This window comes from Telmatherina bonti, assembly GCF_933228915.1.
Source record: "Telmatherina bonti genome assembly, chromosome: 4".
In the NCBI taxonomy this organism is placed as follows: Eukaryota; Metazoa; Chordata; class Actinopteri; order Atheriniformes; family Telmatherinidae; genus Telmatherina; species Telmatherina bonti.
In genome coordinates, this window is record NC_136622.1 from 18,229,315 (window position 1) to 18,254,079 (window position 24,765).

Genomic DNA, 24,765 nt, shown 5'->3' on the forward strand with positions numbered 1-24,765 from the left:
GTTGAAGAACGAGCTACAGCTGCAATGGCAAATCTGATTTTGTTGTTGCTAAAATGTATTATTTCATTTAGCACCGTCAAAGCCGTGTTTGAGGATCAAGTAGGGAAATTTGACTGGTAAGAATAATGTAGTGAGCTACTGAAATATATGTATTAATTTTCTAATTTTATAAGGTGGAAATGCTAATGCTAACACCTGTCACAGCAAATAGCTGCGAGTCCGTCTGTTAACAATTGGCTTTTAAGGAAATTATCGAAAAAATTATTTAAATACATATATTACATTTTTTATATCTTATTTCAGATACAGGTTTAATGTCTATTCCTGGTGAACGACCTGTCAAACATCTGGGCCCATAAACTTACTCAAAGAATGCCAATAAGGCTCATTTTTAAAAAAAATTTGGTAAAATAAAGTTGATAACAGCCTTTGTACCTTCCACTATTATTATTTACGTTTTGATTGAGGTCGTGTGTCATATTACATGAGTTGTTTTTGGAGGAGTGGAAAAAAGAATAGTGTTGCAATTATACTAATAAAATGTGGATGTTTTTCCTCTGCTTTTATGATAGGAGACAGCAATATGTAGGGAAGGTTCGCTTTGCTCATTTTGACTCACACATGCAGTCATCCAAAAAGGTCCTCCTTGCAACAGAGAGTAATGTTTTTGCTGCACTTAATACAAGGACGGGAGAGCTTTGTGAGTATTGTTATGAAAAATTTCTAAACTAAAGATTTTTATCATTATATGGCAACAGCTTTTTAAATGATCTGTCAATTCGATGCCTGTTAGTCTGGCGACATATGGACAAGACTGGGCCAGAGGGAAACATCGATGCTCTTCTGCAACATGGACAAGGTGCTTTTCCTTTGCCCTGCAATCAAGTTTTTTGTTCCTACATTGTCGGTTTTATAATTCCTCAAGCTTATTTTTTTAAAATATTTTTTTTTAACCTAGATGCGGTGCTAGTTGTCGGCAATGGGCAATTGCTGCGCTCCTGGGAGGTTAATATCGGTGGTTTAAACTGGGAAGTTGTGCTGGATTCTGGCAGGTGAATACCTTATTGGCTTACACTGGTTAGTATTACACTTGTTTTGATTCAGTAAAAAAATAACTGCTTTTCTTATGTGTTGTAGTATCCAATCGGCATGTTTAGTTGGACAACAGGGCATGGTTAAAAATGTGGCTGTTTTGAAGAAAACTGCCATCTCTCTCCATTACCTGTCAAATGGTCATCAAAAATGGATAGAAAACTTACCAGAGAGGTAAGTTGTGTTTCTTTTGTTGTTGTTTTATTTTTATACATATATAATGACAGTCTTTTATAACAAGTTGAACATTTCCCCCAAATTAAAGAACAAAAAGGCTTACTAAATTTTTAATGGAATATTTAATTAATATTACCATTTTAAAATCTTTTAAAATGTTTTTCTTTTTACCTCCACAGTGAAACTGTTGATTACCAGGCTGTATACTCGGGAGGAAATGGGGAAGTTTATACATTAGGAATTGTTCCACATTCCCATATTGCTGTTGTTGCTTACAGCATGGAGGATGGAGAGATACTCAAACAGGTAATTCTGTTATCTAAAGAAAATGTATGAAACATGAATAAAAAAAATATTGAAATATGCAAGGAAAAATTAAACTCATGCATTTAAAAGTTAATCAAGTTCCTTTCTGGTAATTCTTCCAGATCTCAGTGGAAGCTCCATGGCTGTCCAACATACCAAGCAGGTGCACAGTGGTTGGCCAGGGGATCCTGACATGTGTAGACTCAATAACCATGTCCCTATACACACTTAACTTGCATGTCCAGTCACAGATGACCCAGATCCCCCTGCAGGTATGAAGCAAGATGGAACAAAAACTTCCCTGTGATTAAAAAACATTAGTGTTTGTTGCTGTAGAATGGTCATCTGGCTCCATTTACATCTTTCTTTTTTTCATTGTGCAAATGCTTTTTCCATTTTTAACTTATTCTTCGTAATGTTGTTGTTGTTGCTTTTTTTTAGTCACTCGGACTTGAAGTAGACACTGGCTTTCAACTATCCCTGATGTCACACCAGCCTAATCCAGCTCTTCATCCACTGCCAGAGTTCGTCCTTCAGCTTGGTCCTGATCACTATTTGCTCCTCCAGCTCAATAATGGTCAGATAAATACGCTGAGGGATTTCAAACCAGTATGTAAAAATGACTTTTTTTTTATTATTATTGTTTGCAACTTTCTCATCTAGAGACATTGTTTTTGTGATGGTTCACATGCAGAAATGTTACCCTACACAAGTATTCAAGTAATTTGACCTATAAAGGTTTGTTTTCACAGCAGGGAAAGTTTTCTGGGACTGGAAGGTCTGGAAGGTCTTTTTTTCAACCTCTTTGCTCTGACAAAAGTGACACTACAGCATATAAATTACAGGAGAAATATTTTAACCCTGAAAACAACCATGGTTCTTTCACTGCTTTGCGTGCTCTTGCAGATGTGACAGTGAGGACAGACATTGTCTCACATCTAAAGCATATCTTAGACAGAGGTTGAAGTTGAGAAAACTGAGTTGTGAGGGAAATTTAGGTCCTTGAAAAAGTTCTTGAAATACTTAAATACCGGGTTCGGCATAGATATGAGTATGTCCAAACAGCCAGTCCATGTGTATGTCCAAAGGTGCAATTAAAAAAATTTTTCGTCAGTGACATACTTGTCTTACTTCACAGGCTATGCTTGTTTCATTTGCAACAACTGGAGAGAAGACTGTTGCTGCTGTCATGTCACCCAAGAATAAAACTGTGAGTTTATTAAACATTCCCCATCGGTTTCTTTTAGGATTTGGTTTCCTATTGATGTCTGTCTGCAAATTACTGAGAGACATTTACTTTTGCAGATGTTTTGTTGCTTATAAAATGATAATGTGTGATGTGTATATTTAGTTTGGGGAACAGTTTAAATTTGTTACAGTCTGGTTTTAATGCAAGTGATTATAATCAATGTTACCTTTTTAAGAAATTTTTTAAGAAGAAAAACACAAAAGATGTTTATTTGTTTCTCCCCCAGGCTTGCAGTATCAATCTTTTTAATGCTGAAACTGGACGCAGGCTTCTTGATACAACTCTCATTTTCACTGTTGATCCAAGTGGAGGGAAACCAGAGAAGGTTATTTGGTTTATTTTGCTAGTGAATTTGTGCCATGTCCAGGAACAATGGCTTTTACACAAAGTTTCAAAATTATTTTGAGTTTAGCTTGAGACATAAGTATATCTGGTTGGTAGGTGTTCATTTTTATTGATCTCATTCATTTTAACGGTGTCTTTCAGCTCTTTACGCAAGCGTACCTGAAGAAAGATGATGCTGTTGGGTATAGAGTCATGGTGCAGACAGAGGACCACACTCTCACTTTTATACAGCAGCCAGGTATGAAAAGCAAAACAGAGGAAGCTAGGAAAGGACACTTTTCCAGTTGCCCCTACTTGGTTTGTTTTGCATCAGGGGTGTCTCAAGTCAGTCCACCAGGGCTGCTATTCTGCAGGTTTTCAATATATCTCTGCTTCAACACACCTTACTCACAGTTAATGGATCCAGTTGCTCATGGTATTCTGCACGGTGACTCATTCGTCAGGTGTGTTGATACCTGGAAAACCTGCAGAATTGTGGTCCTCTAGGACCAGACCTGGACACCCCTGTTTTACTTGGTCATTACAATCAGTTAGTTGTCTGTTTAACTTTATCCTGACTACTAATAATGGGATGCTTTTATAGAAACTTTACATTTTGTTGAATAAGCTTTACGTTTTCAGGGTTTTTTTTTTTTTTTTTTGTTTGGGTAATAAATATTGGTTGTTTACGTTTGTTAGTCAAAGCTTAAATACTTTAATATTACAGATCACAAACTGCTTCCAGTAAATCAAACTTCTTGTAAATAGCATGTTAACGTTGGCGCAGTTTATTTCCCAAGTTATTTACTGTAGCAATGCATAAACATCTGATGAGTGGGAAAGAGGATTCTTAAAATAACATCTGTACAGAATCAAAGCCATAAATAATGACAGCAATGGGAATGCTCTGCTAATTGATCTACACCTGCAAAGCTATAAAAGCCTGATTTACACAAATTGATGTAAAATAGAGTTTGAATCTTGAGTAGATAAAAAAAAAAATCACAGAACGGTGATCCGGATCACCACCAAAATTAAATCAGTTCTTCCTTTTCACATTTCAAACAACTGAAAATTTCATGAAAATCCATCTATAACTTTGGACTTATCTTGAACACAAACAGACAAACAAACAGATAAACGACGGTAAAAACATAACTTCCTTGGTGGAGGTAATTAATCAGGATCAGATAAGTGTTGGTGTCTTATACAGACTGAAAGTGACTGGAAACTGTGAGATCCAACTGAATGTTTTGGGTTTTTTTGTCTCCCTGCTGCTTCCATCTGTTCCCATCCACTCACCAGACAAAGTTCAGTTCATTGTGAGTGCAGGCGAAGCATTCATGTGACCTGCCATATGTAACAGTGTCTTTTTTCATTTAAACACCAGATGGCACCAAAGTCTTGATTTAGTTTGGAAAAATAGCGCTGCTTTAACAATTTCAAGATGTTTTGGTTTTTATTTTCAATTTTCAGAGGTCACATGTGGTTGGGTATTGACAAGTTAGTAGGTGAACTATTTGCAATAAGTTGTAACTCATATACTCACTGTGTTAATCCTGAGATCCGGCACTTTCCAAACTTCAAAGAAATAGTTAGAACAAGGCCTTCTTCAAATAAAATACTTTTGTTATACTCCACCACCCAATCTTGATAAATACTGGCAACATTCCACCTCTGTGGGGGCAGAAACAGACTCAGATTTTATAACAACTACATAGTCTTATCCTTTCCACAAGCAAGAAGGGAACATATTGGCATGGTGGTGTTGATGGAAAACATCAGCTGTCACAGGGTGTGGAGGGTGAAATGAATGATTATGGTGCAATAATAAGTTTTTCTTTCCAGGGCGTGTAATGTGGACCAGGGAGGAGGCCCTGTCAGATGTGGTGACAATGGAAATGGTGGATCTGCCCCTTACTGGAACACAAGCAGAGCTGGAGGGAGAGTTTGGCAAAAAAGCTGGTGAATGTCAAAAACTTGTATTTAATCTTATGACGCCCTGTACTTTATTAGTATTACTTACACTTTTAGTGTTAGTCGGTTTTTATAATCAAAACTGCCCTTTGAATTGCCAGGAGCCAATGGCTAATTCAAAGAAGTAAGACGTGTTTGTTTAAGTTATGATTCACCTGGTTCCTCTTAGCTTCACTTTGTTTTGTTTTGTCCTGTCTTTCTTGCTACATATGGACTCAGCCATTCAAGGTAATATCAGACTGCTTTAAAATTTGACAGTGCATCCTGAAACTAAAGTTTTTAACAGAAAATCCCTTTTTATTATCCTCTCAATCTTTCTTTTTGTCAACAAAACAACCCCATTCTCCTCTAAAGAAGACCCTTGTGTTCATGTTTTCTTCTTTCTTGCACTTTTCTGTTAAATATATCAGAAACAAGACACTGAAACTCACTAAGTAGAGTTTCTGCTTGTTCTGCTACTCTTTTTCTAGATGGGCTGATGTCTATGGTGTTGAAGAGGCTCTCCTCTCAGCTCATCCTGCTGCAGGCCTGGGCCAGTCACCTCTGGAAGCTGTTCTATGATGCTCGCAAGCCCCGAAGTCAAGTAAAAAATGACATTACCATCGAAAACATGTCCAGAGATGAGTTCAACTTGCAGAAAATGATGGTTATGGTTACAGCATCTGGGAAGGTACAAGTCTAAATTTTGCCATCTTGAGTCATAGTTTGTTCATGTTTTAGTGGAGATGAGCTCAGTTGTGGCCAAACTAGATTTGGTTTATTTAGTCTAAGATCAGGCAGGCATAAAGAGAAATGGCACTCAAGAAGCTTCAGTCACAACTCACTTTTTCCTGTGTAGCTCATTTCTGTTTGTTGTTTTTTTCCTCTGTTAAGCTCTTTGGAATTGACAGCAAGACTGGTGGTATTTTATGGAAGCATTATCTTGAAAACATCCCATCTAATGCTGCTTTCAAACTTATGGTGCAAAGGACAACTGCACACTTCCCTCATCCACCACAGTGCACACTACTCATCAAAGATAAGGTATGTAACAGAGCCCTGGGCCCTCTGGTTGAAAGCTTTCTCCTCTGGTGTCAATCTCACCATCTCGAAATACACTCAACCAGTGACTGAATTTTTTAAGTGTTTATTTGAACACTCTGTGCTTCTCTGTTTCTATGTATCGCTTGTATGATGTACTTTTTTTTTTCTTTTACATATTTGCTCATCAGGAAACAGGCCTGGCCACTCTGCATGTATTTAACCCAATCTTTGGAAAGAAGAGTCATGTCACGCCACCTGCTTTATCTCAGCCAATACTTCAGTCGCTCATGCTGCCACTCATGGACCAGGATTATGCCAAGGTCTTGCTTCTCATTGATGACCAGTACAAGGTCTGTAGCAAACAAAAAAAGCAGAACTGTTTTTACACTCATTCTTCTTTTAAGTCACACATATAACACACTTCGGTAGATTATATAAAAAGAAAGCATACATATTGAATTAAGCAGTTTTATTGAAGCCTTTTTCCACCTATTTACAACCAGTAAATATTATTTTCTTCCCAGGTGACTGCATTTCCCTCTTCTAAAAATGTTCTGCAGCAACTTCAGGAGATGGCTTCGTCCATCTTCTTTTATCTTGTTGACTCCAGCCAGGGGAGACTCTCCGGCTACAGACTAAGAACGGCAAGTAAACTGTTTTCAGGTTCTTCCAGGTAGACAGCATGAAGTTATATGTAAATAAAAGACAAAAGACTTAACTCTGGGTAATTTTGTGCTCTCAGGACTTGTCAACTGAGCAGATCTGGGAAGTCGTCATTCCAGCAGAGATACAGAAAATAGTCTCTGTCAAAGGCAAAAGACCTAATGAGCATGTGCACTCGCAGGGCAGAGTAATGGGAGACCGTAGTGTGCTCTATAAGGTATGCAACATCCTTTACAACCTTGTTGTGGTAAGACTGCAAAGAATGTCTTAATCTAGTTGCTTTTATTTATATGGATTTAGTCTGTTATGGCTCATATTTCCCACACTAGTCAGAATGTTAGTCATACCTTATTTTCTGATCTGAGAAGACTCTCCCGGTGAGTTACGTTTCCTCAACAAAGTTGTCATTTAATTAGAAGGAACTTTTTGTTCCTGCCTAAGCACTGAAACTCTTTATGCTTTTGATGTCATTGTACAAGAAGTTGGTGTGTTCTGCACCATTTGACGTATTTGCATGCTAGATAAACTGATTTATGTTTTTACCTATAAACAGTTTTTGAAAAATCTCATTGATTATTTAAAAGGAAAAAAGTCAATATTTACAAGTTCTTGTCTTTTTTTTCCCCTGAATTTTGTTTGTTTTATTTTCACAGTACTTGAACCCCAATCTGCTAGCTGTGGTAACTGAGAGCACAGACTTGCATCAGGAGCGCAGCTTCATCGGCATCCTGCTGATTGATGGTGTGACTGGTCGCATCATCCATGAGGCTGTTCAGAGAAAAGCTAGAGGACCAGTGCATGTTGTGCATTCTGAGAACTGGGTTGTGGTGAGCCTGACTTATTTCCTCAGCCAGTTTGCCATAGTTTTCTACTTTGCTCTGTCAGAGTTAGAATTTGTTTTGTTGTAACACCAATCCTATGATTGAGGAAAGGGTGAAGGATACACAGAAGATGCTTTTAAGTTCTTGTCTGTACTTACTGTATCTGTCTGTCATTCCACAGTATGAATACTGGAGCACAAAGTCTCGTAGGAATGAGTTCTCTGTAATTGAACTCTATGAAGGAATGGAGCTCTACAACAGTACAGTGTTCAGCTCGCTAGATCGACCACATGTTCCTCAGGTGCTTCAGCAGTCTTATATTTTCCCCTCCTCCATCTCTACCATGGAGGCCACTCTGACTGAGAAGGGCATCACCAGTCGCCATCTGCTCAGTAAGTTCCAGTGGGAAAGCTTGTCTGCTCTAAAATGCCTTTTTTTTTTTTTTTTTTTTTTTTTTTTTAAATTAATTACTTGTGTTTTTTAAATACACTGGAGCATGAGCCACTTTTTTCTAAAACACTGTCTTCAGCATTGTTCAACTCTTTCTGAACCTGCTTCTTTGGACTTCCTTTGTCACAGTTGGGTTGCCATCTGGAGGGATTCTGTCGTTGCCAAAGATGTTTCTTGACCCTCGCAGGCCCGAAATTATATCGGAGCAAAGCCGGTAAGTCAGGCTTGGTTTAACACTGAATTCCTTCATTTTTCCTCTATCAGTCTTGACCTAACTGGTTAACTTGTTTTCCAGTGAAGAGAACCTGATACCATACGCACCAGAGTTAATGATTCGCACAGAGTGGTTCATCAACTATAATCAGACTGTATCGAGAGTTCGAGGTATTTACACTGCCCCTTCTGGACTTGAATCAACCTGCCTGGTGAGTCCAACTTTAGACTTCTGACAAACATATTTCAGCTTAGGACAATCACAAAGGATGACTTTCCTGCTGCAGTAAGCACAGGGCTCTCCTTTTTAGTTAATCTTAAGTATGATTGTGTGAAATCCTTTTTCTTTGTAGGTCGTGGCATATGGTCTTGACATCTACCAGACCCGAGTCTATCCCTCGAAGCAGTTTGACGTACTAAAAGACGACTATGACTACATGCTGATCAGTAGTGTACTACTTGCCCTTTTCTTTGCCACCATGATCAGCAAGCGCCTGGCAGAAGTTAAACTGCTCAACCGGGCTTGGCGGTAAAGCGATCGTCGAAGTCCCACACCTCAGAGCCCCATGGCTGCACGAAGGACCTCAGTCCGAGTTAATGAGAACGCTGCGGCCGTGCCTGTCAAAGAACACAGGCCAAAGTTCAGTAAGGCCCAGAAAGAACTGCAAAGACCAGTGGGGAGGGGATGAAAGGAGGGCTTACTTAAGGATTTACATGTTTTGTTTTGTTTTTTTAACTTATTTTGCAAAAAGGAAGAAATTATTATTAAATAGAATAATTCACTTTTTGCTACGTCATTTTGATTAAATGTTTAACACATGACTACTTATAAAAGAGTGGAGCAAACATGGATTTATTCAGTTGTGGAGTTTGAAAATTCCCACTCATGTGAAAGTTAAGAACTTAAACAATGTTAGTTTTCCAAGATGACTGTAGAGACATTTCTGCATTATCAGGCAGTTCTAATGGAAAGCGATAAAGTTAATGTAGAGGTCAGAGAGTAGCAACAGAAAAACACACACAGTGTTTTAGCATCCCTTGGTACAATACCATGCTTTAAATGGTTTGAGTTTTTAGTCTGCTGAACTGCCATGATACTCAAATGCCATGTGAAGTTGGTGGCACACGAGCTGTGAATATAAAGTGGAAGGTGATTATGTAGCATGGGCAAGAAAACGTTTTTCAGCTGTTCTGAAAACTCTTAACTGAAAGCTTAATGCGTGAAACTACAGGCTCTACTCATGCCTTTGTTCTGCCATGGAGCAGCTTCAGATTATGTGTGTGCGTTTGTTATGGTTCCAGTTCATTTGTGTTTCTGTAGGGGTGTAAACCATCACTTTGATCACGATTCAGTGATGTATTGATTCAGCTGATGACGACGCGATGTTTGGAAATATCACAGATTCCACCATGATTTGGTGTTGATCTGATTTTTCATTTTATTCCTGAGCTTAATTAGACATATAAATGGAAAAAAAAAAATTTGGTGGTCTTTAACAAGAACAGACTGTGCCACATTGTGCGCAGTGAGCTGTAAAGTTTTCATATTATGTAAAAAACAAAGGCTGAAAAATATTCAATTTGTAGACATTAAAGCAGGATGTAGTTCACACAAAATATTTTTTGAGCTACATGCCCCACCTTTGGATATCAGCTTTTTCCTCATCATAATAGAAAATCTGGTTATTATAATAAAGCAGATGTAAAGAATTCCACGTTATTTCTTCAACCAATTTTGTCATGAAATGAGTATTGATATTTAATCGATTTAAATTTGCATTTATGAAGTTGGGCCATTGATTAATGAATTGATATATCAATTTAGACTGCTGTATTGTTACTACCCCTACATCATGGCCCTGTCTTGTTTGCTATAGATGTGTGTATTTGTCTCAGCTTGTCCTGCAGACTGTTCCTGTTGAAGGCATTGTTACCACCCTCACATGCTTGACCGAGCAAAGAGCAGCCTTCATTTTGCAGTTTTGATCCATTAAAATTTCTCTTGAGATTTCAGTCTGAGTGGTTTCCTCTTCTTTCCAAAACAATTAAGCCTTTTAAATAACTATGATAACTATTATGTATGAAATGTGTTAACGCAGAGGTTCCTGAACTTTCTCTGCAGGGCCCCCTTTTCATCAATAAGTGTGTTTTCGGTTTAGTGGCTGCAGTGTAGTTCACTATAATTAAAACTGTGTCAGTATTATCTATTCTTCTGCTTTAGTGTGAAACATTTTAAACCAGGAATCCCTGCAAACTACTTCAGGTGAAGCAAGTTTTCAATGAGACGGATGCAGTTTTAGTAAAACAACTCTGCTCTATAATATTGCTTTGTAGTTCATTTCTAAAGTAACCTCCAGGCTTTTCTTTGTTTTCAGGACGAAAAATCCCCAGTTTTTTTTTTTTTAAACTTGTTTGAGTTAATACTTCATTATATCAGATGATAATATTTTGATGCAAACACCACACTGGGGTCTCTTCATTCCCCACCATTGATTATTACCATTAATTGACCATTACCTGGTCAAGCAGCAACAGATATGCTCCACTACATTTTCTTGTCTTCTTTTTTGTACTTCTCTCTTGTTGATTCATCATCCAAGCCTCTAGTTTATGAGACACTGTGTTAACCTATGATTCCAAGGAATAGCTGGTAATAGACAGATTATCATAGCTTTGGTTAAAAGAAAAAAACAGCCATTAAACAAATAAGTTATTTATTTTGATAAATAGATTTAAAAAAAAGCTACTTAAGACAAAAATGATGATTTTGCAGCTTTTACTATGTGACCTTCATTAGAACTTCAAACAGGTTGATGTAACAAAGGTTGTAAACATGGACCTGATCTTCAGCAGTGTAAACATGATATTTCAGTTCCATCCACAAAATGAAAAAAAAAAAACAAAAACATAATTTATTACTGTTTTACTCTACAGACAACATTAGAGAAAAATCATTCAAATATTTTTCATGATTAATATAAACTTACGTGGTGACTTTAAATACAACCAGTAGCTTGTTCTTCATCAGTCTATAAAAATACCTAAATATTAGTCAAAGTAACTGCAAGTTTAAATAAAAATTTATGAATCAAACTTTACATGAAGGCATAATTTAAATACACAGCTGGTTAAAAGTTTAAACACACTTTCCCATTAGACAGGAAAGTGTGTCCAGATTTCTGAATTAAAAAGCTAAAATGCTGTTGGATGTAACCCAAGTCCAAAGCTCAAACTTTTAAGTTCAACTTTGTGTAAAAGAAACACAAATACATTTGCATTTTAAGAATCCTAACGAACAAGCCAGGTCAGGTGAAGTATCCTAATACCTCTAGCACTTTCTAACTTACTTTGAATCTTATTGTGAAAATGATTTGGCAAAACATCAAATTTATTAATATATTAGACTTTTCTCATTCTAAAACATCACATGCAATGACGAGTCTGGCACAAGCCCAGCTTGCACCATTGATCATTTACCCTCGATAAGACACACAGGATCAGCTTAGGTTCATTTCAGTGACGTGATGATGTGGCTGCAATATCAACGTCAGCCTCAGTCAAAACAGAAGTTCTTCTAGGAGATAAATGTCTCTCCAGTGTTAATACTGTGAGTTGTCCAACAAGAAGAGCCTCTCCAAAACACTGACAGGTAAATGTTCACTCGCAAACAGACAAAAACCTCACAGTGGCATAAAACAAACACGTAAGTCACTGAAAATAGTAACAATGTGATATTAGAAATGTGAGTACCCTTTTTTTCTTACACACTACAGTAAAGTAAATGATGGAAGTCACACTTGTACTCTTGAGAAACTGTGCGTTTCTAGCGTTTCAGCCAGATGCGAGTACTTGCTGTTCTGTTTGGTTCACTAAAGAGTCTTTCTCGTCTCTGTGTGGCTGCCGCTCGGTCCGGCGGCAGGAGGATGTAGTGCGTGTTGCTGGCCTGCTTGCCATCCTTCAAAATCGGAACAATACAGGGAGAAAACTGTGAGGTAGGTGGTGCCCTCTCACTCTGTTGTTTTTGTAATGCCTTACTCACATAGTTTGGGTTAGCAGCAAAACTCTGCGTGACGGGCATCACTCCGTTGATGTAAATTGGGAGACTTTTGGGGCTTGGGGTGCGTGGTGGGCAGGGTGGAACTAATGGGACTCTTGGAGGGATTTTGGGAGGCTTGTCTTCCTCGTTGGCGCTTTGCATTTTTGAAAAAACTGAGGGTTTAGGTGGGATGGGTATACGAGGAGGGATTTGGGGCTTTTCGGTGAGATGAGTTGTGAAACTGTTCTGGACTTCAAAAGGAAGACCTGAACATGAAAATCGGATTCTGGATGAGTACTGCTGTTCTGACTGCTTGTTTCCAAAAGCGTCCCCGATGCCAGACTCTGCATGCTGGTTGTCGTCTCTCTGGAGGGCAAAAGACCAGTTTTTAGCTCCAAACCTGCTTCCTCTACTCACTGGTCTCTCATCTCTGCTTGGCCAAGACAAGGCTACAGAGTCAGTCCATGCTCCCCCATCCTGTAATGAGTTCTCCTGATAGGCGTGATTTACTTTGCCACAGTCGCTACTGCTGCCCCTGGTGATGGCCTTTGGGCAGCTTTTCGGTAAAAGTCGCTGGCGGTCGCTGGTAAAGAACTCAACTTCACTGTCAGCGGCTTCATCCGACATGAATAATTCAGGGTCAGGCAGAGGCGGGAGAGGTTTTGCCTCTTTCTGATGGCCCCCAAACACCGCTCGTCTCTGAGGAGAAGGGACCACTTGGTCTCCCTCATTTGGAAGCAGTGTGTTATCTGTAATGAGTTGCCGGTAAGAGTCCGAGTATAAGGGAGACTGGGAGAGGGAGATGTCGGCTGAGAAAGAGAAGGAGAACAGAGTATTAAAACAACATAAACTTCTAGAAATCCCTTTGTTGAATAAAGTCTGTTATCACTGTTGCTTCCGGCGGAGCAGATACAACCCTCCAAGTTAAAAACATGGAAATCAACTTGCTTACTGCAGATATAGAGCAGGATACAAAAGTAAAAACATGTCGTCAAACATCCGCTTAACCCATCCCCTTCTTCGTCAAACATCAGCCACAACAGTCTGATTAACACAGAAATCCTCATTATCTGCAGGGCAGGCCATAATCTTAACTGAGCTTCCCATAACCTTCTCTGTGGAAACATCCGACATGCCCCAGACTGCAGGAACAGCTGGTGACCAGGGAGTGATAGCTTCCCCTCCTCCCTCACCCACATCCCTCTACGCTGAAACACAACTCTGCTCTATGATGCCAGACTCACCTCCACTCTGTCAACAAGTTGTTTCATTTAATGAGGTTTCACTCAAGAACAAAGTTTAACACATAATTTCATGTTAGATCATCAATTCAGTATTTTAATGTGGAAAATAACACAACTTACAGAACAAGAACAATTCTAATAAAAAGGTCAAAATGTTGGGTTATATAGGAAAATATCCAGTTGATAAAAGATAAGATAACTGGAACATGACTTCACCTTGTATCTTCTTTTATGATAAAAAAAAAAATTTTTTGGAAAAAAGTAAAACAGTTTATTTTATGTAAAACCTAAAAAGAGACTCACAGTTAAATTCCTTGGCTATGTGCAGTGGTTGCAGCGCCCTTAGGTTGTGCTCCGTGTCAGCACTCAGGCCAAAGCACATTCTGCAATGCAAGAGAAGTTGAGAAATCCATACAGAGCTGCACGTAAATCATTCCTGCACATAACCTGTTGTCACTTATTACATGTACAACAAGAAAAACGGACACTTCCACAGAATATACGTTATGCACTCTTATCTGTGTTTGTTATGGAAAAATAATTTCATGTTAATGTCTTTTGTGAGCCATATTCTGTTATAATGCTTGCTCTTCATTTATCTAAGACTGTAATATCATCATGCTAATATTTATGTTCCACTAAAAATGCATGCTCATAAACAGCAGCTAATTTTGTCTGTTCTGCAGAACAGACAAAATGTCTGTTCTGCTAGCTTTTTAGCTTCGGGCTTTTTTTTTTTATTGACTTAAAAAATAAATCAAAGAATTTATTCATGTAAGATATATACAAAACAGTATAGCTGCATGAGTCCAGTGGATTTCTTTTGCTCTGTGTACCTGCTCAAGTTGGGCTGTCCCCAGTAGTTCCTCTGATTTCCATCCATGTTTGGCAAAACTTGTGCTCTTATAAATTATGATCTCTTTTGACAGAAAGCTCCACAACAGGTCTGCTCCATTGCAGTGTCATTGTTGGTAGTCAAGCTGTTGGCGACATAGAAACTTGTTAGAGGTTTAGTGGAAGGCATTAACATGAAAAACATGCACGTTTCATCTTTCACTACTGGCATGTGCCATTTGTCACTGCTTTCATTTAAGCAAGGTACACTTTTGTCAATGAGACAATAGGACAAACACGGCATATAAACACTGTACATCTGAAGCCCAATGAGACACACCCAGCAACACATAAGACAGGTCAAGGGTCGGCTAACAGCTTAATCAAATGCATCAGAAAAAGTAGGAATCAGTATAAAAAAAATATAGAAATCACATACACATCATATGATTCCAGAAAATATAACATTATTTTAACAGTTATTTAGAAAACTTAGCCAAAATGTAAAAGCATTGTGTAAAAAAAAACAAAAACCCATAAACCAATTTTAGCAGGAATAACTGAAAGTAATCATGTTCTGTATTTGTTATCAGCCTTTCACATCATTTGTGGAAAAATTGTGGTCCATCATTCTTTACAATATTACTACAGATCAATAAGATTTAGCAGGCATTTGATTATGCACAGCTCTATTAAGGATTGTTGTCCCCAGTTTTAATCCAGCGTTCAGTGTTTCACAGATGGCCTCACATACGACTCCAGAAAATGTAGGTACACGGAGGAGTTTTATGGTCAATTCCACGACTGCAAGGTGCCCTGGCTCTGAGGCCAGATCATCAGCCCTCTATCACAATACTTGAATTTTGGTTTGAGTTGTTTGGTAACGTGATATTGTGCATTATGAAAAACATCTTTATCTTAGTCTTTTTCTGGCCAAAGGAAGCTGTTCCTGAAGTCTTGTGGTTGGTTCAGATGTAACATGCTGCCATGCTTTTTTTTTCCCCATTGAAAAAGCCAGGAAAGCCAGGAAACTGCAACATTTCTGCTTTATGGGGTCGTTATTACTAATGATCAAAAAATCAAGTTAATTTGATTAGCAGCACCTTGATCATTATTATTCCCTTAAATCCTACAGCATCAACAAGAGTGTTTTCCACACACTGTTTTTGCAGTTTTGCTTTGTCTTAATAAATAATGACTGAGTTCAATACGTCACGTGTTTTCATTTATTTCAGGGTGTGTTTATCTGATATAAAGACTGAAAAGAACATGTTTCATTATTATTAAATCTTTATTGTCCTGCCATATAAAGCCTTAGAATAAAAGATAATAATAAAGTTTACTTTCTTTTTACCACTACAGTTATGCGCTGTTTTAGGTGAGCCTCAAAGAAACAACAATCACAATAACAGCTCAGTAAATTACTTCAGTCTGCTCTGGCAGCTGTGGTACAGTGTGTATCTCTTTGTAGTTCCAGGCCATTGCACAACCTCTGGGTCAGATGTGGGAGGGTGATAGCGCTCCTCACCCTCCTTCCTCTCTTTGAGCATGAAACACGGCAGTATCCGCCCTCACAATAGAGGCTAATTGTACAGGATTCCTATGATGCTAGATGACTAACACCACCAGTGAGGCGGCACCAAAGCCCTGCACATATGCATGCACTTGAAAAAAAAAAACGTATGTTTAATCTTGTTTTTTGTTTATCATTCCATTATTGAATAAAAATGGTATTAGTTTATAAGGAATCATCTTGCTGTTAACTTGTTTAAAAGAAATTATGAGTGGTGTATGTTACCAGTAAAACTTTTACATACCAGAAATTTTTGATATTACATATATTACAGTTCTGCATTTACATGAGTTATCAAAATCCTTAATTGAAATGTAAGTACTAACACAATAACATATAAATGACTGGAGGCCAATGCGTGTTCTCTGTTTTACTATCACACTACCATCTCATTCTTCAAAGTCCTACTTTGTTTCAAGTCACCGAAAAGTCTACTGTTGCAGTAGGAAGCAAACAATGCAGAGCATGCAAAGACAACCCCAGTACAAACAAAACGGTGACTCATGAGTGTATCTGAATATTAATGCCATCCTTAAACCAACCGTCTGTGGCGTCATTTCCACCCGTGAGCCTCGGGGATGGAAGACGCAGAACAATTACGAATTCTACCGGCAATTACTCAGTGTCTATGAATGGAACCACTCTCAGCCTTGAATGAGCCTTTGTGCCAGTTTGGTGCAGAGTGAAGCAAGCCTGAAAATACAAGTGAACTCTCCCATGAGGTTAGGACTAGAGATACGCCATGGAGACAAGCTAACGGGGCCAAAGCATGAGCCTGTGCCACACATCCCCTGCAGGAGGATTGAATGTGTTGGAACAGTTGGAAGGACAAGCCGCAGGCTGTCGAAAACTGTTTGTTTAGCTCAGGCAAGAGCCTTGATGTGTTGTCCTTGGCAGTCCCAACCTCACTGTTTTCAGGCTTTTCACTGACCAGACCGTTACAAATGAGCCAATTACTGCAAGGTACTTGCATGATATATGAACTTTAAACTCACATCAAACAAACCTTAACAGCTCAACTTAATAATTTGAGATTTCACATACAAAGTTAGAACCAAGTTTCCATGTATTAGGTGGAAATTCAAGTAGTAAAGTTACCAGTTGGTTTTCTTTTTAATGTGCCAGAAGTATACGGTCAGACTGTAAATGTGACATATCCCATACAACTCATAAAACAATTAAACCAATAAGCAGCATCCACTGCATGCAAGGTTAGAGTACCATTGGTGTAACTCAATTTTTGTGGCATGTGGTGGGAAAATAAGAGAATTTTGTAGCATAAAAAGACTTCTCAGTAAAAATGGAATATTAAAAAGGATTTTTAAAAACTGGCAGTACAACCTCAAGGCATGTCTACTCGACATTAATCTGCTCCGGCAGCACATGAAGTACTTTACAACCTTTTAATCTGTAAATGAAGCATAAGCCCCTTATTTCTGTGGCCATTTTCTTGAGCTACACTGTAGTTTATTTAATACAATCTATGCATTTTTTTAAATCATATTTCAACATCATTTAGATAAATATATTTATCTGCTGTTACTTCATCCAGTAAGTGAATATGGTAGGAAAATCTGAGCTGTAATTTGCTCATAGTGGTAGCAGCTATCTAAGAATCATGGGAACATTTTCTGCCTCACAACCATAGACCTTTTTTCTTTTTCCTTCTTTTTCTTTTTAAGCTTAAACAACTTTGCTGTAACTTGCAAGGTGTAGCCTACGGCTGATAGGAAAAAAAAAACTCCAAGTGTGAAATAGTAGCAAATCCAAATATAACCTAATTCGGGAGAACTAAATGACCCAAATGAACAGACAACACATTTAGACAACACTATAACTCTAAAAGTGAATAATCCCTCATTTATTTTTAATTAAAACTAGTTTTAGATTCAGACTAAAACTATTGTTTGTTTCTACTCATTCTTTTCTTAGATAAAAAGTCACTGAAACTAGTGGCGCTCTTCAGCGCCAGGCATCGGGTGACTGTGGGAAGTGCAATCCCGCCTCGACGCCGCTTCCCTCGGCCGACAACAGAGAACCCTGCTGCGGACAGGACGGCCATGAGTCCCGCTGGACAGGGAACCTCATCTTTACCGCTTATCGCTGGGAATAACCCACACTGCCAAGCGGAAACAATGCAAACTCAGCCCAACTAAAGCATTTAACTAATTAAAAATGGTATTTTTAAAATAATACGTTAGTTATTTTTCATTCAAGTCCCCGTGAGAAAAACACTAACTTTATAACGTAGACCTCGCGTGAAACAAGTCGAGCTCTTCATTCTCATTTGACACAACACGGCTCGCGATCATCCAGTTAAAGTGGGATTTAAACCGATTTCCCCCTCAGATAACTTGTTAAAAGCCACTAAAAGTAAATTTGAAAAGTCTCACCATGGCAGTGCGGACTATTTCTCCATCACACATAAAGTCGGCTCGGTCTCTGGCCTCCAGTCCAGTAAGAGAAAGCGTTAATGGTATCAAACTGTCCTGTGAGCCGGTTTCCCATCAAATCTGAGCCATGTGCAACATCCTTCCACTGTCAACACAGGGACGCGAAACTGATTTTGTCAGAGTGACGTGGTTTTCCATAACTCCTTATAATGGCTCCAACACCCTGAGCACGGTGCTGAAACTCCACCCAAGGACGCCTTAAAGGGGAAAAAATACACCCCCAGCCCCACACCACACACACACACAAAAAAAAAGATAAATAAACCGCATAAAATACACCAAATAAGCCTACCCCATATTTTAGTACTTAGAAATACTTTCTATTACCATTCATTTAGATACAAATACTGTTTTCAGGTTCACATTTAGCAAGGTGTGTGGTCATAAATACATCACACTGCCATGATTTGATTATCTAAACACATCTAAAACATAAAATCAACTTTTTGTTTACTTGTCCACCTCTAAAAATAGGTTTTCATTATGATGAGTACTTTTGAACAGTATTTTTACTTTTCACTGAGGCATATTTAATCAATTTATTTATGTCAGAATTGTTTTAGATGAAGCCTTTAAGAAATTTGAATTCTTGGTTTCCCACCACCATGAACCAGGAAAATAAAATTCTCAGTTTGTAGAATATGGTGGTCAAAATATGCCTAAATAAGCCTACAGTCACATAATTTATTGCATTTCCAAAAATTGTCAAAAAAGTGTGTATCCTCATGCTCAGAGACCTCCTGGATCTGTTTTTAACACTAATGGAGATCTGAATATATGAAAATGAAATCAGAGTAGCATTACCTGTGTTATCTAATGAGTGTAGTAAAAATCTATTTCATGGTGTAGTAAACAAGTTTGTTCTGACCTGTGTGGGAGTCAGAGCGCATCCGGATGGATTGGAGTGACGATAGAACTGATAAAGAGGAACTAGCTGATTGGCAGCTCAGTCATATTAGATGATGAATTATTGTGAAGGCTGCAAGTTTGTCTTCACATACACCACAAGAGGCTGAAAGATAATACAGAGTGTCATTTACCAGAAAATAAAAAGGAAGTGAATGTTGTCCATTTGTATTTTCACCACAAAGTTCATACAGCACTGAGTCTACGGTCTTTGCTCAGACTACTGAATGATCACTTTGAACTGCTGTAACACTACAAATACATGCTTAAGCCAAGAAATACTCTTAGATATTGTAAGGATCTGAATCAAAACATCTTATAAAAATGTGACAGGGAAAGAGACACCAAATAACCTTTTCTTTGTATTCAGATCTCCTATTGTAATAATACACAATAAACCCATGAGTAACTTAAACCTGTAGAGTCACTGTAAATCATAAACTGAATAAATACACAACTTGTCATGTTGAAATCTATTTGGATTGCCGCAATCAACTGTCCTTGGCAACATTTGTTTGCTCACAGGAATACTCATTTAGCAAATAAGATGTTTGATCAACTCTATATTGTGCAATGAAGTCAATTTATTATGACAGAGGTGATACCGCTGCCGTTGTCACACTGCACTTGACAAAATAGGGATTTAACTTCCTGTATAGTGTACTGATTTTTAGACTGAAAAGCTTGTAATGCCGACTGCACAATGCCTTTAATGTACTTCACAGAGTCATTTGTTGTGTTCTGTAAAGGGATGAACACAAACATTCAAAATGTTTGCCACTTGGACTAGCAGCTCTGAGGCTGCCCTGCGGCCCTCTCTGGACGCATGTGGTGAACCCAGGATGTTCAGAGCTGTGGGAGTTGTTGTTGGGGTGGACTAGTCTCACAGTGGAGGTCAAGTCATTTCCGGCTCTGGGAGACCTCTGTCCCTCACAGCTGTCAGTGCAGTCAGAAGCCCACCTACTACATCTGCAGCAACCCCCCACCTCCTCTTTTTTTTCTTTTTAAATAGGTAGAGGATCCTTTTGCTTTAAGAGAAATAAACACTCAATGCAAAAGTTTTCTGCAGGAAAAGACATTTAACAGGAACAATAGTTTTGGAAAAGCTGCACATTCAATAAGTAGTGGCTTAAAACCTATGACATTAGAAACATTTCAAAAGATTTTCCTAATTTCAAGGTCTATAAAATGTGATAGTGATATTGTTCATCTCCTCTTCCACCTATGTCCTGAGCGGGAATAGGAGACGCACGAACTAGGTGTTAACATATGTTTTCTATGGTGAATATATTGGTGAATGTGGAAATGCGGCCATGGTGTCGCGGGGCATTCTCTTATAGAGGAACCAGCTGAGCACAAACATGTAATAGCAATTAGAGCACCGTTACAGACCACAGACAGACATGCTTGCTGCAGTTTTAAAGCCACATATGGCCTGTCTTGTGTTGGAGTTTCACATTCCTTTTAATCATTGTGCTGTTGCACCAGCAAATCTGTGTCAGAGGTTTTGGTGACTAAGGATACACATGGCATACATATATATATATATATATATATATATATATATATATATATATATATATATATATATATATATATATATATATATATATACACATACATATATATATATATATATATATATATATATATATATATATATATATATATATATATATATATATATATATATATATATATATATATATATATATATATACATACATATATATATAAAGTTAAAAAATCCAACGAAACCATCAAATCAAGATTAGATGAGTGCATGTTCTCACGATGGACTAAAGCCGAAACAAGCCGTAAAGTCATCAAAAAGGAAGTTGAAGCAATTGTGAAGCTCAGATACTTATTACATTTTTGATCTACGTAGTTTGTTGCACCTCTTTGTTACCACCCACCACTTCCTCCAGTCCAGCATGAAATATTAGTGTCTCTGTTTCCAATTAGAGGGCTGCAGCCATTAAGCAATGACTGAAAGGAGAAGCACCCTATGATGTACTTAGCTACTGTGTTTAAGATCTGAATCAAAATCGCTGTGTTTGGCTTGTGTCTTTGTGAGTTATGGATGACTTGAAACACACACCCTCTGTTTAATCTGTTTAATCTAAAGGATTTGCAGTTGGGTTTGACTAGATGGAGTCACCAGGAGGGAATCAGGCCTCTCAAATGTCTGAGTGGGCTTCACACTGTGGCCTCTGACCTCATCCTGAGAGTAGACAGCTCAGTTATCAAAGAAACACCAGCCATCGGAAGGGAGGGAGGGATGAACTGAAGACTTATGTTTGGGTTACTTTTGATTGCTGTACTGTTTAGACATTACAAGTACCAAAGAAATTCCTAGCAGCATTATAGAATACTGTGTCTCACGAATAAATTAGATTTGAGATGAAAAACATTCCCACATACCCTCACACAACTTTGTTTGTAATGACACTGTTAAAACCAAGGAAGTTCAACAATGTTTTGTTGTTTTTCTATCAGCTGCCTTTAGAAAAAAACAAAAAAACAAAACACCATCTGCTGGCAAAGTGATGTAGGAAGTGATGAGAATTAAACGCTGTTGTTGGATTTCATGGTGTTGGGTTTAATGAATGAAAGGGAACTGAGCTTGAAAAGAGCCATTCTTTAAATCTAAAACTAAAGGCTTTGGCTGCTTCCCTACCCATGATTTTAGGCCCAAATGTGGCCAGAGGGAGTTTCAAGCCCAGCAAGAGGTCTTCCGCAGGCCTGTGAAGTTGATTTCCAGTTCATTAAGAGTTTCACTTCAAATGAGAAAGGAAGGAGAAAAAGACGCTCCACACAACTCAGTCATGTTGAAAATAAAAGAGTTTCCAAAAGGTTTTCACGTTTTTCAATAGCAACTTAACTTATTGGGTAATATTTTTCATTTTGGGTAGAGACCAGTGTCAATATTTGAATGTTACTCACTGTTCACGTCTTGTCATGAGGTCAAAGTCTTATTTGAATCAGCACATTATAGACAGGGTTGACTTTAGGAGGACAACGGAAATGATCCAAGTATGGTAATATTGTTTTTGGACTGATGATTATTTACAGTGTGTACACGTCATAATTTTGTTGTGTTGTTGGTGGGGAGATGATGAGGCCACAGCCCACAGATTTCCTTAGAAAGGATTGGAAAGCATTGTTTTTAGTCAGCCTTTCATCATCCAGTAACATAGAATCTTAAGTTATTAGATAGTCTTCCTTTTTTTCCCTTCTTCTTTCTCTACTCCCACTCCAACCCTCCTATGTTCCCCTCTCTCTCTTCACTTACTCTAATTCCATCACTTCCTGTTGAGTCACAGACGGAGCCAGACAGTGCCTTGTTTTATGGCTTACCTCTCCCCTCTCTGCTTTCTTTCTCCACTTCCATGTTACCTGCCTTTTAAAGAAGACTAATGCTGTGTGAGATGATAAAAGCCCTCCAGCAGCACCTGGAAGCGAGCAGCATTGGAGTAAAAAAAAAAAAAGTCAAAGATAATGTGGGCGTTATTATTGTAATGTAACGGATTTATGGAATAAAAAGTGAGAGGATAATAGAAGTATTAGCTATACAAATAATTCACCATTTCACTTGTCACAACATGCTTTTGGTCTTTATCATCAATGGAAAAGTTTTTCATCTCTTCAGCGAAGAAAAAAAACAGGATGAAAAAAACGTATTTCCTCAGATGACTGAGTTGAATTTCCCATCATTTCTCTGAATATTTTTCAAATGTGTGTGGGTATTTGCAGATGTACCCTGATATAGTGGGAGGAAGTGATGCTGGAGTGAGGTAAGGGCTTGTGTTAAACATTAACTGCATGCCTGAGTAGGAAGGAGGGCTGAGGGCAGGGCACAGTAAAACCAAATGGCTTGGTCGTGGACTGTTTGACTCATTGAAAAATATAGATGCTGACTAAGTTGGCAAATTGTTCTCCTAAAGCATGTTGTCCGTCCATGTGACTTTTTGTTTGTCTGCATCTAACCTGTTCTGTGAGGACTAAATGTCTGTATTAAGAAATGGGATCAAGGAAGTCTTTCAGAGCAATCTTTTTATGAAAGAAAACAGAAATAAAGGTTTATATTAGAAAAACAGTGTGCTGGTTTGATCTGAGACTTTTTAAAACCTTACTGTATTACTAAGCTTTAAGGAGTGGCTATTTACACCGCTGCTGTAATCCAGTTCTGGCACTAGGTCAAAGTTTTTCTGTGATGGTATCATTTTGCCTGTCTTTTCTATCCAAAGTCAACTTGAAATTGTGAAAATTCAGTCATCTGGAAGTATGGACTGTTGGACACTCTCCAGAATTAGTCATCTTGGACGTGTGTGTTGCAAGGTACAGGAATGGTGTGATGTTGTTGACATTATTGAGTTCAAGGAGTAATAAAGGACACCTCCCACATTAGTGGAATGTGATGATGCGATCAAACTGGGAGCTATTCAAACCGATCGTGACTATAGATTATGAGAGTAACATGGTATGAGTCATGATGAACTGAGAACTTTTGTGAACGCCAGTAAACTCAACTTACCTGTTACTTGTTAAAATGCAGTGAATGATGAAAACATTTGATTTATTCAAATCAAATTTAATTTTTAAATAGATTTAATGTAACTACAAAGTTGCTATTATTTTGCTTTGATATAATGCCTCAAGTAAAGGACCTCCAAAAATGCACATAAAGATATTTATTCTTCTACACTTTAGCTTGATTTAAAGAAAATCTGGTCAGATTTAATTACATAATTGCAGATAATTGCATATTCAGATATTTGGATAGCTTTAATAATACTTTAGACAACTTGATCCATATAATATTTGTCATGAGGCAAAATATTTGAGTTCACTTGTAACATTTTTACAAGTAAATTGCAGGAAATAAAAAACAATAACAAAGATTTTCACAATTCATACCTCAGAGGCACTTAGTTTTCCCCATAGAGGACAAATATCCCTTTCACTCCCCATACTTTTTCAGATTTATTTCTTTATTTCTATAGGTTTTAATTGAGTGTTTTGTTCATATATTCATGGACTAAACCAGAACATCAGAACATGCTGAAAACAAATCTTTAATGCTGTTGATTTGCTTTTGTTGCCTTTGTTACTTCCAGACTGGATTACTGCGATTCCTTATTTATGGGTTGTCCCAAATATGCCCTGAAAAGTCTCCATCTGATCCAAAATGCTGCAGCGAGGGTTCTGATGAGGACTAGCAGGAGAGATCATATTTCACCAGTTTTAGTCTCTCTACATTGGCTCCCTGTTAAATCAAGGATAAAGTTTAAAATTCTTCTCCTCACATATAAAGCTCTCCATGACCAAGCTCCATTGTACAGAAAAGATCTCATAGTTCCATATATTCCAAATAAAGCACTTCGCTCTCAGACTGCAGGTTCACTGGTGGTTTCCAGAGTC

The 24,765-nt window shown here is 38.0% G+C and overlaps 2 protein-coding genes across 2 annotated transcripts; one reads left to right on the plus strand and one right to left on the minus strand.

Annotated features, from left to right (window-relative positions):
* Positions 1-10,281, plus strand: emc1 (ER membrane protein complex subunit 1). Its single transcript, XM_079239403.1, has 22 exons — positions 1-116; positions 573-700; positions 794-859; positions 959-1,052; positions 1,138-1,266; positions 1,449-1,575; positions 1,698-1,847; positions 2,017-2,184; positions 2,714-2,785; positions 3,051-3,149; positions 3,311-3,407; positions 4,997-5,113; positions 5,596-5,795; positions 5,999-6,148; positions 6,337-6,498; positions 6,673-6,792; positions 6,891-7,028; positions 7,465-7,638; positions 7,814-8,024; positions 8,212-8,296; positions 8,378-8,507; positions 8,649-10,281. Exons 1-22 carry the CDS (start codon positions 25-27, stop codon positions 8,826-8,828), a joined length of 2,889 nt encoding a protein of 962 aa, XP_079095529.1. The 5' UTR covers positions 1-24; the 3' UTR covers positions 8,829-10,281.
* A 1,837-nt stretch (positions 10,282-12,118) lies between these two features.
* Positions 12,119-14,458, minus strand: errfi1b (ERBB receptor feedback inhibitor 1b; the record flags this gene model as incomplete). Its single annotated transcript, XM_079238466.1, has 3 exons — positions 12,119-13,140; positions 13,879-13,958; positions 14,412-14,458. The coding sequence occupies 3 exons, from the start codon at positions 14,456-14,458 to the stop codon at positions 12,119-12,121; spliced, it is 1,149 nt and encodes a 382-aa protein (XP_079094592.1).
* Positions 14,459-24,765: the final 10,307 nt, after the last annotated feature.